Below are 13,583 nucleotides of genomic sequence, written 5' to 3'. Positions count from 1 at the left end.
CCACACTCCAGACCGGGTTTTGTGATTATCCAGCCGGGGATACAGGCTTATCTCCTCTTCCTTTGTGTTTGAACCTTTAAAGTCTGCTGTGTGGGACCGGGAAAACTGGAGATAACGTTTCTGTCTGCAACTTTTACAGTTCACTCATGTCTGTGCGACTAGAACCCGGTTTATCCCGTGATGAGGAGTTCATGAGCCGGTTCCCCATACACCGCGCCTGTCGGGATGGAGATGTTGGAGCTCTGGTTTCACTGTTACAGCAGCTCTCGAACCAGGCTCAGCTGACTGTTGAAGACTCCTGCTACGGATGGGCACCCATACACTGGGCTGCTCACTACGGACAGGTACGCTAGGGATTAAGTTGCTAGCTAGATTAAGAGATTTAGCCACCAAGCACAAACCCGCCGTTAGTCCTAATGGTGTTTTGTATTTTGCGAAGATATTAATCCAGTAGTATATACAGTACCGGTACACGACAGAGAACTTGATTTAGTTGCGGTAAACTTGAGTCACGACTTCGCTGAATATTGTCATGATACTTTTCAGCCATAACATGTCGGTGGAACGAAGCGACGACCATGAACCGTTCCAGAAGGTCGATATTTCGTTCAAATAAAGTGTTGTTAGTGAAGTCTAAGCACCCGCCGCCTGTGTTGTTAATAACGTTACAGTTATATGGTTGTTACAGCTCAATAAAGTTGTCTTGTTTGAAAAAATGAATAAATAAATAAAGTAACGCTAACAGCACTTCTATTGGTTCCAGTGGAGCCAATGGCTATTCAGGCGCCAAACAAGCGCTAAGAAAATATGACAATCTAGCCAATAACAGCATAGTAGGGCGGGACTAATCGGAACTGGATTGGGGAAAAGTAACGCTCTGGTTTATGATGTGATACTGTAAATATTAAGGTTTTCAGTTCATGCCAGCATGACATCAGTGTCCTCATAGCTTTCACCTAAAAATAACTTAAGCACAACCATATGTCACATCGTCTAACAGCCAAGTCAAACACTTTCTGTATGAAAACGTTTCCCAGTTTATTCTGAAAGTTCTGCAGTTAAGTTATGATGAAGGCACAGGGCATATTATGCATTAACATCAGCTAAAAATGTTATTTCCAAGTGCACACCAGAGGCACCAGTCTTAATTCATTAACAGTTCACTGTGTTTGCGATGCTTTTTCTTACAACTGTCTTGTTCTTGGTGTTTGTTTTGTGATTCCATGCACACAGCTGGAGTGTGTGGTGCGCTTGGTGCAGATGGGTTGTGAGGTGAACACTGCGACTAGTCGCTTCAACCAGACACCAACACACACTGCAGCATTTGGAGGACATCCTCAGTGTCTGGTGTGGCTGACTCAGGCTGGAGCTGACATCAACAGGCAGGTCAGTCTCCCACATTCAGCAGCAATGTAGCCAGATGTAACATTGAGCAATTATCTTTAAAATGTGTCACATCTGATCTGTCATATTTGAATCCAGAGACTGGGTAGAAGTGTGGATGAATCAATTCAAGTCTAGTATATTAAAATAGGACTTGTTGACGTGGTCATTTATCAGAAATGGCAATGTCTACAGGATTTTGCAGCGCTGATATTATTTTACCCTAAATAAATCCTTGAAATGTTCCCATTCAATTCCCTTTATTTCAAAGTAAATTGGTTAAAATTCATGTTAGTGAGCAGCTCTGTTCTCCACCGTGAATGAGTGCCCCGTGGTGGCGTTCTCAGTTATGGTATGAGCAGGTATAAGCTATGGACAACAAACACAGGTGCATTTTATTGATGGCAGTGTGAATACATAGATACCGTGACGACATTCTGAGGCCCATTGTCGTGCCATTCATCCACCACCATCAAGTCATATTGAAGCATGATCATGCACAGTTATGTTGCAGAGATCTGTTCACAGTAACTGAAAGTCACAGTTCTTGCATGGCCTGTGTACTCACCACACATGGCAGCCATTGAGCATGTTTGGGATGCTCTGGATTGATTACATGATGTTGTACGTGTTGATTATTGTTTTTGTCTTTAAAAGCACTGGATTATTTTGTTTTTTACAATTAAACATTAATAATAAATAGACCATATAATTTACAATAGACAAAAAATTAAACATTAGCAATCATCAAAGCTAAAATGTAATATGTCAGATCAAAAATGTTAAATCTAGAATCCGCTGCTACTTAGGAGTGTGCACATAGGGGATTTAGTGATCTCCTATATCTCTCTCTGTTTGTTTGAGCTTCAGGTCAGATGACAGGCTGAGCTCCTCCCCGAGGAGAGTTAGCCAGAAACTGAGGTTGGACTTAAGCAGCTTTCTGGCAAAGCCAAGACACAGTGCAGCCTGCAGCTATAGCTGTCAAATAAACACACTGATAGAATAAGTGCTCTGTCTCTCTTAAATGTAATTGAATAGAAGTTTAAGGTGGCAGAAATATTGAAGTATGATTACCTGAAATTGTACTTTAGTACTGTTCTAGAGTAAATGTATTTTGTTACTTTCCACCAATGATGCAGTGACGTGCAGTGGATAAAGATACAATCAATACCACTGGATATCACCTAAAATATAGTTTGTCTTTGCTCTTTATGGACATGGTCATGAAACAAAACAGAAGGTTTATTACTTTAGACTAATAAATAACTGCTGAATACAGATACTCATCTGTCTACCAACTGACCCGACTCCTGGACTCCAAAATCTATTTGTACAGTCATTGTCATGTTTTGATTGAGTGTGTACTTGTTAAGCAAAAATGTGAAAGCAAAAAGTTTTTTTTTAAAAATATACTGAGAGAGAATACACCTGAGAGTATTGTCTCTGTTTTCAGATTTTCCCTTAGCTTTTCATCAAGTCTATAATGTATATGCAGTGCTCCCAGACGGGGCATGCTACACATGTTCAGATCTGCAGTGTAGTTTTTGTAATAGCCTTCATTATAACCTGTATTGTGTCTTCAGGATTTTTTAGGTGAGGCTCCCATCCACAAGGCAGCTCGCTCAGGTAGCTTGGAGTGTATCCAGGTCCTGTTGATAGCAGGTGCTAAACCACAGTAAGTATCCTACTGTCTGACCTTGGTGCTTCGCCACAACACACAGCTCTGTCAAGTGTGAAGCACAGCAGCAGCTACACATCTCCCAGCTCAAGTCCTCCTTTGTCACTGAAGCCAAATCTACTCACCAGGTTTGGTACTAATAATCACAGCCTCCCACTCTGTATATTGTGCATAGTGGGATCAGAAATGTAAAGGTGACAACAGCATGGGTCATATGCACTTCATTATTTTCTTTAAAGGAGCAATTTGTAAGATATGGCCAGACTTTTAGCTTAAGACATCGAAAAAAATGAGCTATCAACAGTGTTGACGTTACATAAGACATCTATGTACTGTGTTGCAGAGATGTCTATTGAAGTTAGCATGCTAACCAGCGAGCCCCAGCTGGAAAAAACAACATTTCCAACTGAGAATATTATTCATTAAGGCTTAATAAATCGAGTTTAACATCTTCTAGATGTTTTGTCTGATGAGGTATATCATCTGCTACTTTCCACTGTTCTCTGGTTTTCAGTGCATTTGTGATGACTAACATGACACACAAGAAAATAAAATCTCTTTGGCGCTACCTTCTAATTCTGGCCATATTTTATAAATTACACCTAAAATTCTGAAATATTTCCTAACATTGTAGAAGCTCTGCTGCTGTGGTGTATTTTCTGTTGTCGTTAAATCTCAGCGTATTGCTACATTCACATCAGCTGTTTGGGAGGGAACAGGCCTTACTGGTTATGTTACATCTGTCTTACAGTCATCAACAATTTGGTACGCATGTTTCAAAATGACTTAGGTTATTTAACTAATGCACTTTAACCGTTAAAAGACATGGCAAATATTAAAAGTTCACGTCCAAATTTAGTTTGTGTCCATCACATCCATAATAACCTGTATTTCCTACCAGCTTACTGTTGAGTTGATGTTTTGAAACTGAAAAAATGGGTTGAGGTAAAATGTCAATAGCGTGCTGGGGGAAGATTTTCAGGATTTGGACAGACGCTTGAAAACTTTGGAGAATCTATCTTTAAATATAAAGATACTTGATGGAAAATGTCTCCTCCAATGTCTGTAACGTATCCTGAGCCACTCTATGAGAGAATCATCAGGATTACATTTTATACTCTGCAAGTCAAAAGTCTTGCCAGCTGTGGGAGTTGTGGGAGTTTTACATGTCAACAAAACAAAAATGTAGATTCCATTCGGGTCTGTTGATAAAATGTCTTTTCTTGTATATTTTATTCATTACAGGGCTGCAGCAGACATTCAGCACACAAAATGACATGCCCTTAAAATAGTTATTGTATAATCTGACACAGACTGACACCAAGATTTTATTAGACCATCTCACACAGTGTGACATGACACATTCCTGTAAGTGTGAACAGACTTTTATTCTGTTTTATGTAAGTGAGAGAGCACTGAGAGCATGTGGAATTAGCTCACCTCACGGAACTAGCTCATTTTATTATACAGTAAATGACTTTTTGTAGCGTACAAAAACGTACCTAAATTTAGCAATCTCTTCCCGATTCCCAGTAGGTGTGGAAAAATATTCCAGATGTTTCATTGGCAGTTCTCTTCCAAACCAGCTGATTTGATGGATATGTAAAGTAATTTTATTTGTGTGTTTTATTTTCACTAACAGTTGCACCGGTAAAAATGCTCTCAAATGTAAAATGGTAGAGATAGTCACACAGAATGTTGACATTATGTAAAAGTGGAAAAGCTCATGTGTTTCTATTTATGTGTGGTACAGTGACAAATAGGAGGCATTCATGGAAATTGAGTGTATTTATCTAAATTCCCAATGAATCTAAGAATTCTATTGCTAACTACTTTACAAAATATTGAAAATTTCCCCAGCATGATAGTAAAAAATATTCTGAAATGTCTGAAAATTTCTTTAATACATTACCAGGAAACTCCCAACAGGTCTCAGCTAACTTCTGCTGATCATGTCATTTTAATTTCCAACTAGTTTCTGCTCAATTTCTGCAGGTCAGGTGATTGAAGTACTTTTTTTTTCACTTCAGCAGGTCAGTCCAACTTTGGAACAATTTTTCCTAAATTTAAATTTTTTAATAATGAGCTAACACAAATTGCTAATTACAGACAACTACAACTTCATAATCAAGAATTAAGTGACTTATTTAATCTTATCTACCTATCGAGGCCTAATAGTAACTTTTTCACACCACTCAAGTTGAATGTCACTCTTTACATTTTGAGACAACAGTACATTAGCAAATAAATTCATATCAGAAAAAAGTTTCCTGGATATGTATCAAATAAATTACCAGTTATTAATAACTGCTTGGTGGAAAATAGCAGAATAATATCATTAAATAATGTTGGGGTAATTGTCAATATTATAATAATATATATAATATTGTAATTGAGGGGTAATTTCAAAGACATTTCTAATATTTTAGCAACATCCTTGTCATGACATTTCTGGACCTGTAAAATGCAGCATTACTGAATTCTAGTACTTAAATTAAATAAAAAGAAAAGTACAATTACAACAGAAAAATCAAACAATCAATTAGTGCGATTGATTTGAACTTCAGTAAATATGCATCATGAGCTTTTCAGCCTAATGGAGTTTCACAGCGGCAGTGAAGTTTGTGTTTCTAACATATGTTTCATTTTGAACTCAATATTTAGATGTGCTTTTGGATCATATGCTATATTATGTAAAGAGACGATAACCATGAGACACCCTGCACGTTCTGATGTTTTACAGCTATTCAGTTTGAACACGATTTTCTTGAGTAATCCCAGAAAGAGGGAGCAGTCCAATAGGCACTGCAGAATCTGCCACATGTGCATCATCGAGCATCTTACAGTTGTTCAAACTGGCGAGGTATTTCCTGCAGTGATTGGTTTCACTTCTGAGAGAGCACTGATGATAATAGTAATGTCTAGACCTGCATGCTTAGCTTCCAACTAACTGATTCTTTACATTGTGCTGAAGGATTGTTGTGCTGCAGTTGAAGGCAAGGAGTAGAGTAGACGATGAATAGACAATTGTGAAGAATCAAGCATCTCAAGGATTTGAATAACCTTTGTGGTCATTAGCTCAGAGTTTCTACACAGGCCTGCACAGTCTGGGAAGTGTTGTTTCAACAGTTTCTGCTTCAGACTCACGTATTCAAACACATTGTATGGAAAATGTGACAAAAGAATCCCAACTCAGAAGTTCATGTACTAGTTTTTGTTGAGCTTTCATCTGCATCTCAGCCTTCATCATCATCGCTGGCTCAGGTGCTATCTTGTCTTGACCTTAGTGTGGTCGTATACTTACAGCCGGTTACATTGTATGGAACGTATCACGTGAGGACATCTGAGCCATTGCGGTGTCAAATGAAGAATTTATCCACTGTTGAAAGCTCTGAGCTCTGAGATGTGGTTGAAAGCTCAAAAAGCTAGCTAAGTTATATTTTGTCACTCATACTGAACCCAAGGTCAACATATGAAATGGAAGATTGAAAGTGAAACTGTGCAGGAACACTAAGTGCAGCGTCTCTCAACACCAGACAAAACACATTTATCAATAAATTGCTTGAATTGATATATTGGCTAATATTAGCTTATTACAGACACAAAATATCATAGCAGCATGTATGTTAGCTGATAGGCTTCGAGTATGGACAGAAAATACCAGTCATGTTTTAATTTTTAAAAGAGTGATGAAAAATCCTTCTATGGTAACATACAAGAAGAACTGAAGGTTAATGGAACAGAAGAAAATGGGTCACAAGTTGGGCTCTCTTTACCTCTGGTCTTAACTCCTGCTAGCCCAGGGCTTCATCAGGGAAGAACCACGTCACACCTAACAGAGTGATGTCCATTAACAACTCAACCCCACTAAAGAGCTAAAAAAACAGAATTAAGATAACATTAGTCACGTAGAACTAAAGCATCATGTATGTGGGCATTCAAAAGTTATGAACTAGATGAATAAGAACATCCAATATGATCACATTAATATATCGATGTTGTGTATAGGTTAGCTGATAAGTAATCAGAAGTATTATATAAAAATAATCAGTTTTGCTGATAAATTGATATCAGATTTTCTTAACCCTCATATATCGTTTTCAAGCAGTCCATCTCCGATGCCAACATTTGGGATTGCTCATTTAATGAGCAACCATAAATTGAAAGCTGGAATACTCTTTGTTGGACTGGATTCGAATATAACTCAATAATTTTGTCTGGTATTGAGGGAGATAAAGAATATGTCAATTTGATTATTTCAGAGCCTAGTTAGGACACATTTTATTTATGAAGTTGAGGTAGACCTACAGTGACCCAACTAACATTTCAGTAAATGTGACTTTAAGACTGTGAAAGCTGTAGATTGATCTAAAAGGCAGTTTATTTGTGATTTGTACTACAGAGGATAGGTCTTCTGTTGTTAGCTTTAAATCATTTTTTTTTTATCTTTTGAATTTTACCAGCCCGCCTGTAAGATTTTATTGATTTAGCAGAATGAATGTGTTGCAGGGGGAGATTGTCAAGACCCAAACAAATTTAAGAAATGTTTCTCTGGTAATGAGAGCTTTATTTGATTGTTTGTTGGCTCTTCTGATCCCTGTAGATGAGTGGGGTTGGGTACTGACTAGGGGTCGACCAATATGGCTTTTTGAAGGCTGATAGCGATTATTAGAAATCAAGGACACTGAAAACCCATATTTGGGACCGATATTCATTTGCAGTAAAAATTAAAATCTTTGTGTCAAAATTTCAAACAACCAGTGATGGAGTGAACCTAAGTACAATTTACTCAAGTACTGTTCTTAAGTACAATTCTCAGGTACTATACTTAAGTATTTTCTTTTTCTGCTACTTTATACTTCCTCTCCACTACATTTATTTATATATACATTTAGTTACTAGTTACTTTGCAGATTCAGATTATTCAGTGTTTATAGGCTATCAACTGTGACGTGTTACCAATCAGATACTGTTGTGCGCGGGACATTGTGTGACAAGATATTGTATCAGAGCACATTTTTGAATTAGTTTATGTTATCGCCAATCTGACAGAAAAATCACTGATATTGATGACAGGGGCTGAATATGGGCCCCGATAATCGGCCAGGGCTGATAATCGGTCTACCCCTAGTACCGACCAAATTACATTGCTACAACCAAGTACAGATTCACATTAAATCAGTCAGCGCTAAATTTTGGTACCTGAGAGCACATCTTTAAAGTCACGATATAGAGAGAAAGAGCACCACTACATTACCCTACAACATACAAGACACATCTTCTCTTTTGAATTAGGCAGACTAGACACTGCAGTGGCATATTGCTGCCCTCTACTGCTTGTTAATTGTCCTCATGACAGTTATTTGTTATTTTTATGAAGTCCAATATTGTGCTGATATACCATCAGTTTTTATATTTTAGTCCAGTTGTCCAGGTTGAGTAAAGTGCACAGAGTAAAAGCAGTTTCTCCAGCTGCTCCCAGGTCTTTGAACAGCTTCCTCTTTTGAAGCAATGTTGGTGTCCACGATATTTGGTGACTTAGGTATTGGTCGGCACCGATAAGAGTTCAGTTGTGAACACAACCCAACCTTATTGATGAGTCATGATGAGCTCTCCCTGCAATCTTGAAGCCCTCTTACTTTCAGTCTTTTATTTAGTTCAGCCTTAAGTCAGTGAGTGATTAGAGCAGGATGCAGTCAGACTGTTATTCTGTCTAACTGGAAGCAGTTTGTCTCACCCTGCTATCTTCTTGTTCAGTTTAAGGAATGCCAATGGACAGACAGCAGCAGACCTGGCCCACGCTCACGGCTTCCACGACTGTTTCCGCTTCATCTCCAAAACCCAGAAGCACCCGCCACAGCTCAGTGGACATGTGAATGGAGTACAGAATGGAAATGGTGTCCCGTGTGGTCAGGACCTGCTCAGCAGAAAGAGGCTGCTGACCGCCATGGACACTGGGCACATGAAGAAAGCCAGGAGAGCTGACAGTAAGACATGCAGTTTTTTTTCTAAGCATTTTTATGTGATAATGATGATAAAGGCTCCCAATACTGCATTTTACACTTATTACCAGTGTGTGTGTGTGTGTGTGTGTGTGTGTGTGTGTGTGTGTGTGTGATCATGGCAAAATGTGGCCCTAAAGACACCTCTTGTTGCAGGGGCATTTATATGTCTGTCTGTCTTAAGACCAATTTTGTCAATGCGATAGCATCCCAGCCATGCAAGATGCAGTACAAACTTTACAGGTGTGTAGTTCAAGTTCGAGATGTAGTCTCATGTAATAATGTAGTAATGACTACTGAGTAGTCATGGGGTGCAATGGCTGGTGCGGTACCATCGCATCATGGTCTTTAGTTGAAATGTGCCTTTGATTATACCTTCAGTGAAACAGTGCACTACAATAAGAATATGAATATGAATTACTCTTGCTTTGTTAAAGAGCAATAGTAAATATATAGAAGAGAAAAAAAGACAGGTCTCTTAAAATGAATAACTCATTGTTCCTTGAATGAACCTTCCATCATAGTAAATAAATATCTCATATAACAAATTAGCCAGGAGGGTGGATGGGGGCCGGGTCCACTCAGGTGGACGTCCTGGCAAGCCAGATGTTCTGAGCAGATCTGAAGGGAGACCAGGAGGCAGGGCCAAAGGGTGGAGCAACTCTGGATTAAGGCCTGGATGCTTGCAAAGCAGCTCTAGAAGCTGGCAACGAAACTGGACTGCCTTGGAGCTGGGGCAGGAGGATGACTAGATTAGCAGAGCAGCTCTGGACCTGGACACCGCTCCGGGAGCCAGCGACGAGGCAGGGGGTCAGGAACAGCAACTGCCGCCAGAATATTTGGCTGCAGGTCAGGGCAGGTCACTGCACAGGCACCTGGTGTCTGGAGTATAGGACCAGAGGCCAGAGGCTGGAGTGCAGGACCAGCTTCAGCAGCAAACAATGACAGCGGATTGTAAACATGCCCCTGTCCCAACATGAAGCAGGCATCAAATTCAGAATGAGTGTATTTGCAAAACCCAAAACTGAGTTTTAACATAACATATGTTGACTTTCTAATGCATTAAGTTGAATATAGGTTAAAAAGGATTTTCAAATCATTGCTGTTTTTATTAACAGTTCACAGCATCTCAGCTTTTCTTTAAGTCAGGGTTGTTTTTCAAGTTCATCATTCATAGTATGGATACTGAGTGTCCCAGCAGGCACATAAACATGCACACTCAAAGCAATGCAGTTCAGCTCCTAGCTTAAATCATATTTTAGATCCTTCACTCCTTTAACACCTTATCAGCTATTCATCATACTCTCAGTTGGCCCATTAAAAGGTTCAGTGGCATCCTGCAGTGAGGTGGCAAATTCCAACCAACTAAATACCCTTCGTCTCACCCTCCCCTACAGTGACCACTAAAATCACTAAAGGCCCTCCTTAAAGCCAGTGTTTAATTTGTCAGTTTTTAAATAATATTCAAATACAACCTACTTAGTATTTATGTAATCGAAATGTAATCTGTCAGATGTATGATGTGATTTATATTCAGATGTCTGTATCATTCTCACTGTCTCCTGCTGCAGATGTGTTGGTGCAGATGCAGAGCTGTGGAGGTGATGATTTGGAGAATATGAACATGGAGGCCACGCAGGACCTCAACTCAGGTGAGCTTTTGTGCTGATAAAATAAAGCATGTTATGTGGAAAATAATAGAAAATAATTATTAAGCACAATGTTGCATGATCTGCTTACTAAGAAATTAACTTTCAAACTTTTCTTTTAAGCAGAATGTTTTAAAGCAGATGACACCAAAGCCACCACCAACGGCCATCATCACATACTGCCTTATGCTGACCAAGATGGCCCTAAAGCCAAAAGCCTCTCCTCACCGTCCTCCCCTCCTGCCAATCAGCAGGCAGCAGCGCCTGCTCGGCACTCCTTTGCTGACATGTGTGGCTCACTGCATCTGACCGGCAGTCCCAGCAGCTGTGTGTCCCACCGTCCGGCCTGGTGGGGGCTGATGGGAGCAGACTGCAGGGACTTCCTGCATTACGGACACTACCATGGCTTTGGAGACACAGCGGAGGAGCTGAGCGATAGCAGCTGCCTCGACTACAGCAGCAGTAACCAGGCTGAGCACAGATACAAGCAGGCTGTGGCCAGCACCATCCACCACTACCACGGCTCGTAAAGACCTGCACAACCAGCCTCCTGGAGACAGGGGAGGATTACTCTCTCATATGCTTTCTCTTAACTCGCTTTAAAGAACAATCTGACATTTTGGGAAATAATAATTTGCTGCAGAATCCAGAGTCACTACGACAGCCAGCCAGGACACATATAATGCAGTTTGATTAAACCTACTACAATCAGTTTGTAACGGTTATGAAACAGTGTGACTGTAATACTGATGCCTCTATATGACCTAAATAAGCAAAGAAGCTGCTTTGTAGTCTGGTGGTACAGTACAGCACTAAGGTTTCCTTTGTTTCATCACATTGCCATGCATCCTGAAACCCACTTATTAAATGCTGGATCAGTTATCGGGGAGTACTCGAGTCTATGGGCTGATCCAATACCACATAATAGCCATGAACAAGGAACCTGCTACTGGCCAGCAGCATCCCATATGCCTGTATGCAACCTAACAGTTATTTAATGTACAAGTAGCCAGTATCCATAAACAGCAGGCAAACTTAGCAACAGATCAAGAACCTAATCAAGAACTACAGTATCTCTGTACTGGAAGAGCAGAAATTAAACACTGATGTGTATAGACAAAAAAACAATAACATTGATAGTGGCGGATGGATGTGCTAGGTTGTCATGGAAATGGCTACTGTCAATATGAAAATCTGACTCTGAGTAACGCAGCAAACTTTTCTCAAAATGCCAGAATGCTCCTTTCATGCTGCAGTATTTTGGATTTATGTTAAATTGAGGTCAGATTTATGACTCATTGGCTCAGAAACATCCCGGCTGCTCATATTGCATTGTAAAGAGCGTTTTGCTATCATAATAACAAACATAATTTCCATTTCTCCAAAATGATTGGCTGGAGGTGTGGCTTGTCGAGGACCTGTAAGTGTGACAGTTTTTTTTACGGCCAGTGTTCCGTTACTTTCCTAAACTTCCTTGATCACCTTCGAATGTCCATTCATCCTCACCAAGGTGAAATGTAGAGAAACATAAAGAAATCTTTTTTTTTTTGTTCTGTATTTACAACAACGACCTTTCTGTTGGTCTACTGCCGGCTGGTTTGCACTTTCTAAGGGCTGTCAGGTTGCATTTTATGATGTTTTTGTGTTTGTGTGGACAGTAGTACAGGTGTGTGTTTGTGGGCGCTGTCTTGGCCTGATTTGCCGTCCTTTAGCAGGAAAGCGCAACTGCACTGACACTGAATACGCCTTGTTAACCCTGATCTACCAAAGGGAATATGTCGTGGGTTTGTGATGCTTATAATTGAAATCCTTTGTTATTTATATTTTAGAGCAGACGAGTGTCCTTATTCAGAGCTGTACTGTAATTTTAAAGCATACTGTAGGCTTTTTGGGAATCTTTTCACAGTATTGTAACATTAATGAGTGTGCTGAACACATGCTGCCTCTTTTTGTAAACACTTTGTCAGCTGTGTGGAATGTGCACTGTGTGCCAAAAGCTGACAACTGTTTTTATACTTGTTCTGGTTTTTGCCTCTTTTCCAATTAAAACACGTTTTGCAGTTTTGTAAAAATGATGAGTCTTTTCTTCTTCTTCTTTTAAATCAAACCTTTACAGGGGCAATATGTACTTTTTGGAGAAATTTAAACTCGTGATTTTAATATTTACAATATTAATGAGGTACCAATACAAACTCCCCAGAGCATTGTTTGAAACTAGAAAGGTGGCAGGGTCCGCCAAATATAAAATAAAACAGTATGAAATTTTGTTGTCCTTCCAGGTCAGTTTGTTCATTCAGTCATGAAAACAAAGCGAGTTTGTTTATTATATATATTTTATATTGTTTAGACATGAGTCAATGTTTTTTCTTCTGATTACTTTTTTCCCCTAAACTACATAGTGCACCTTTAAAAATACAATGGCTTCCAAAAGTCTGAGACCACTCAAGATATTAATGTTTTGCATTTATTTAGAATGTAGTGCTATTTTTATTTTCAGTGCAAATTATTATGAACAATTTGTGTGAAAGGTTGACTCTTTTGTCCAAACTGTCCATGAATTTCAGAATATCTAAATATATTTGGTTTGTCCCTTTGTTTTACTGACATCATGCACTTGAGCTGGCATGGATTTCACAAGTTTGTGCAAAACCTGATGACTCATTTTATCCCAGCATGATTTGACGTTTTTTCTCAAAGCTTCTTGTAATGTCTCAGAATGCTTGGACTTCTTAGTGCCCGCATAAATGTTGGAGATGGTTGGAGTCAGGTGACAGTCAGGGCTTGCTGGTCTTCTTTGATCTTCAAGTAGTCCTGTCAATGCTTTGAGGTGTGTCAGGCTCATTGTCCTGCTGCAGTATGAATCCATCTCCA

The 13,583-nt window shown here is 39.5% G+C and overlaps 1 protein-coding gene across 1 annotated transcript; it reads left to right on the top strand.

Annotated features, from left to right (window-relative positions):
- The first annotated feature begins 122 nt into the window (after nt 1-122).
- ankrd10a (ankyrin repeat domain 10a) lies at nt 123-12,777 on the top strand. Its single transcript, XM_073495441.1, has 6 exons — nt 123-344; nt 1,234-1,386; nt 2,967-3,058; nt 8,819-9,048; nt 10,635-10,715; nt 10,839-12,777. The coding sequence occupies exons 1-6, from the start codon at nt 147-149 to the stop codon at nt 11,240-11,242; spliced, it is 1,158 nt and encodes a 385-aa protein (XP_073351542.1). The 5' UTR covers nt 123-146; the 3' UTR covers nt 11,243-12,777.
- The last annotated feature ends 806 nt before the right edge of the window (nt 12,778-13,583 follow it).

Source organism: Pagrus major, chromosome 24 (genome assembly GCF_040436345.1).
Source record: "Pagrus major chromosome 24, Pma_NU_1.0".
In the NCBI taxonomy this organism is placed as follows: domain Eukaryota; kingdom Metazoa; phylum Chordata; class Actinopteri; order Spariformes; family Sparidae; genus Pagrus; species Pagrus major.
This window is presented reverse-complemented; position numbering and strand designations above follow the sequence as displayed.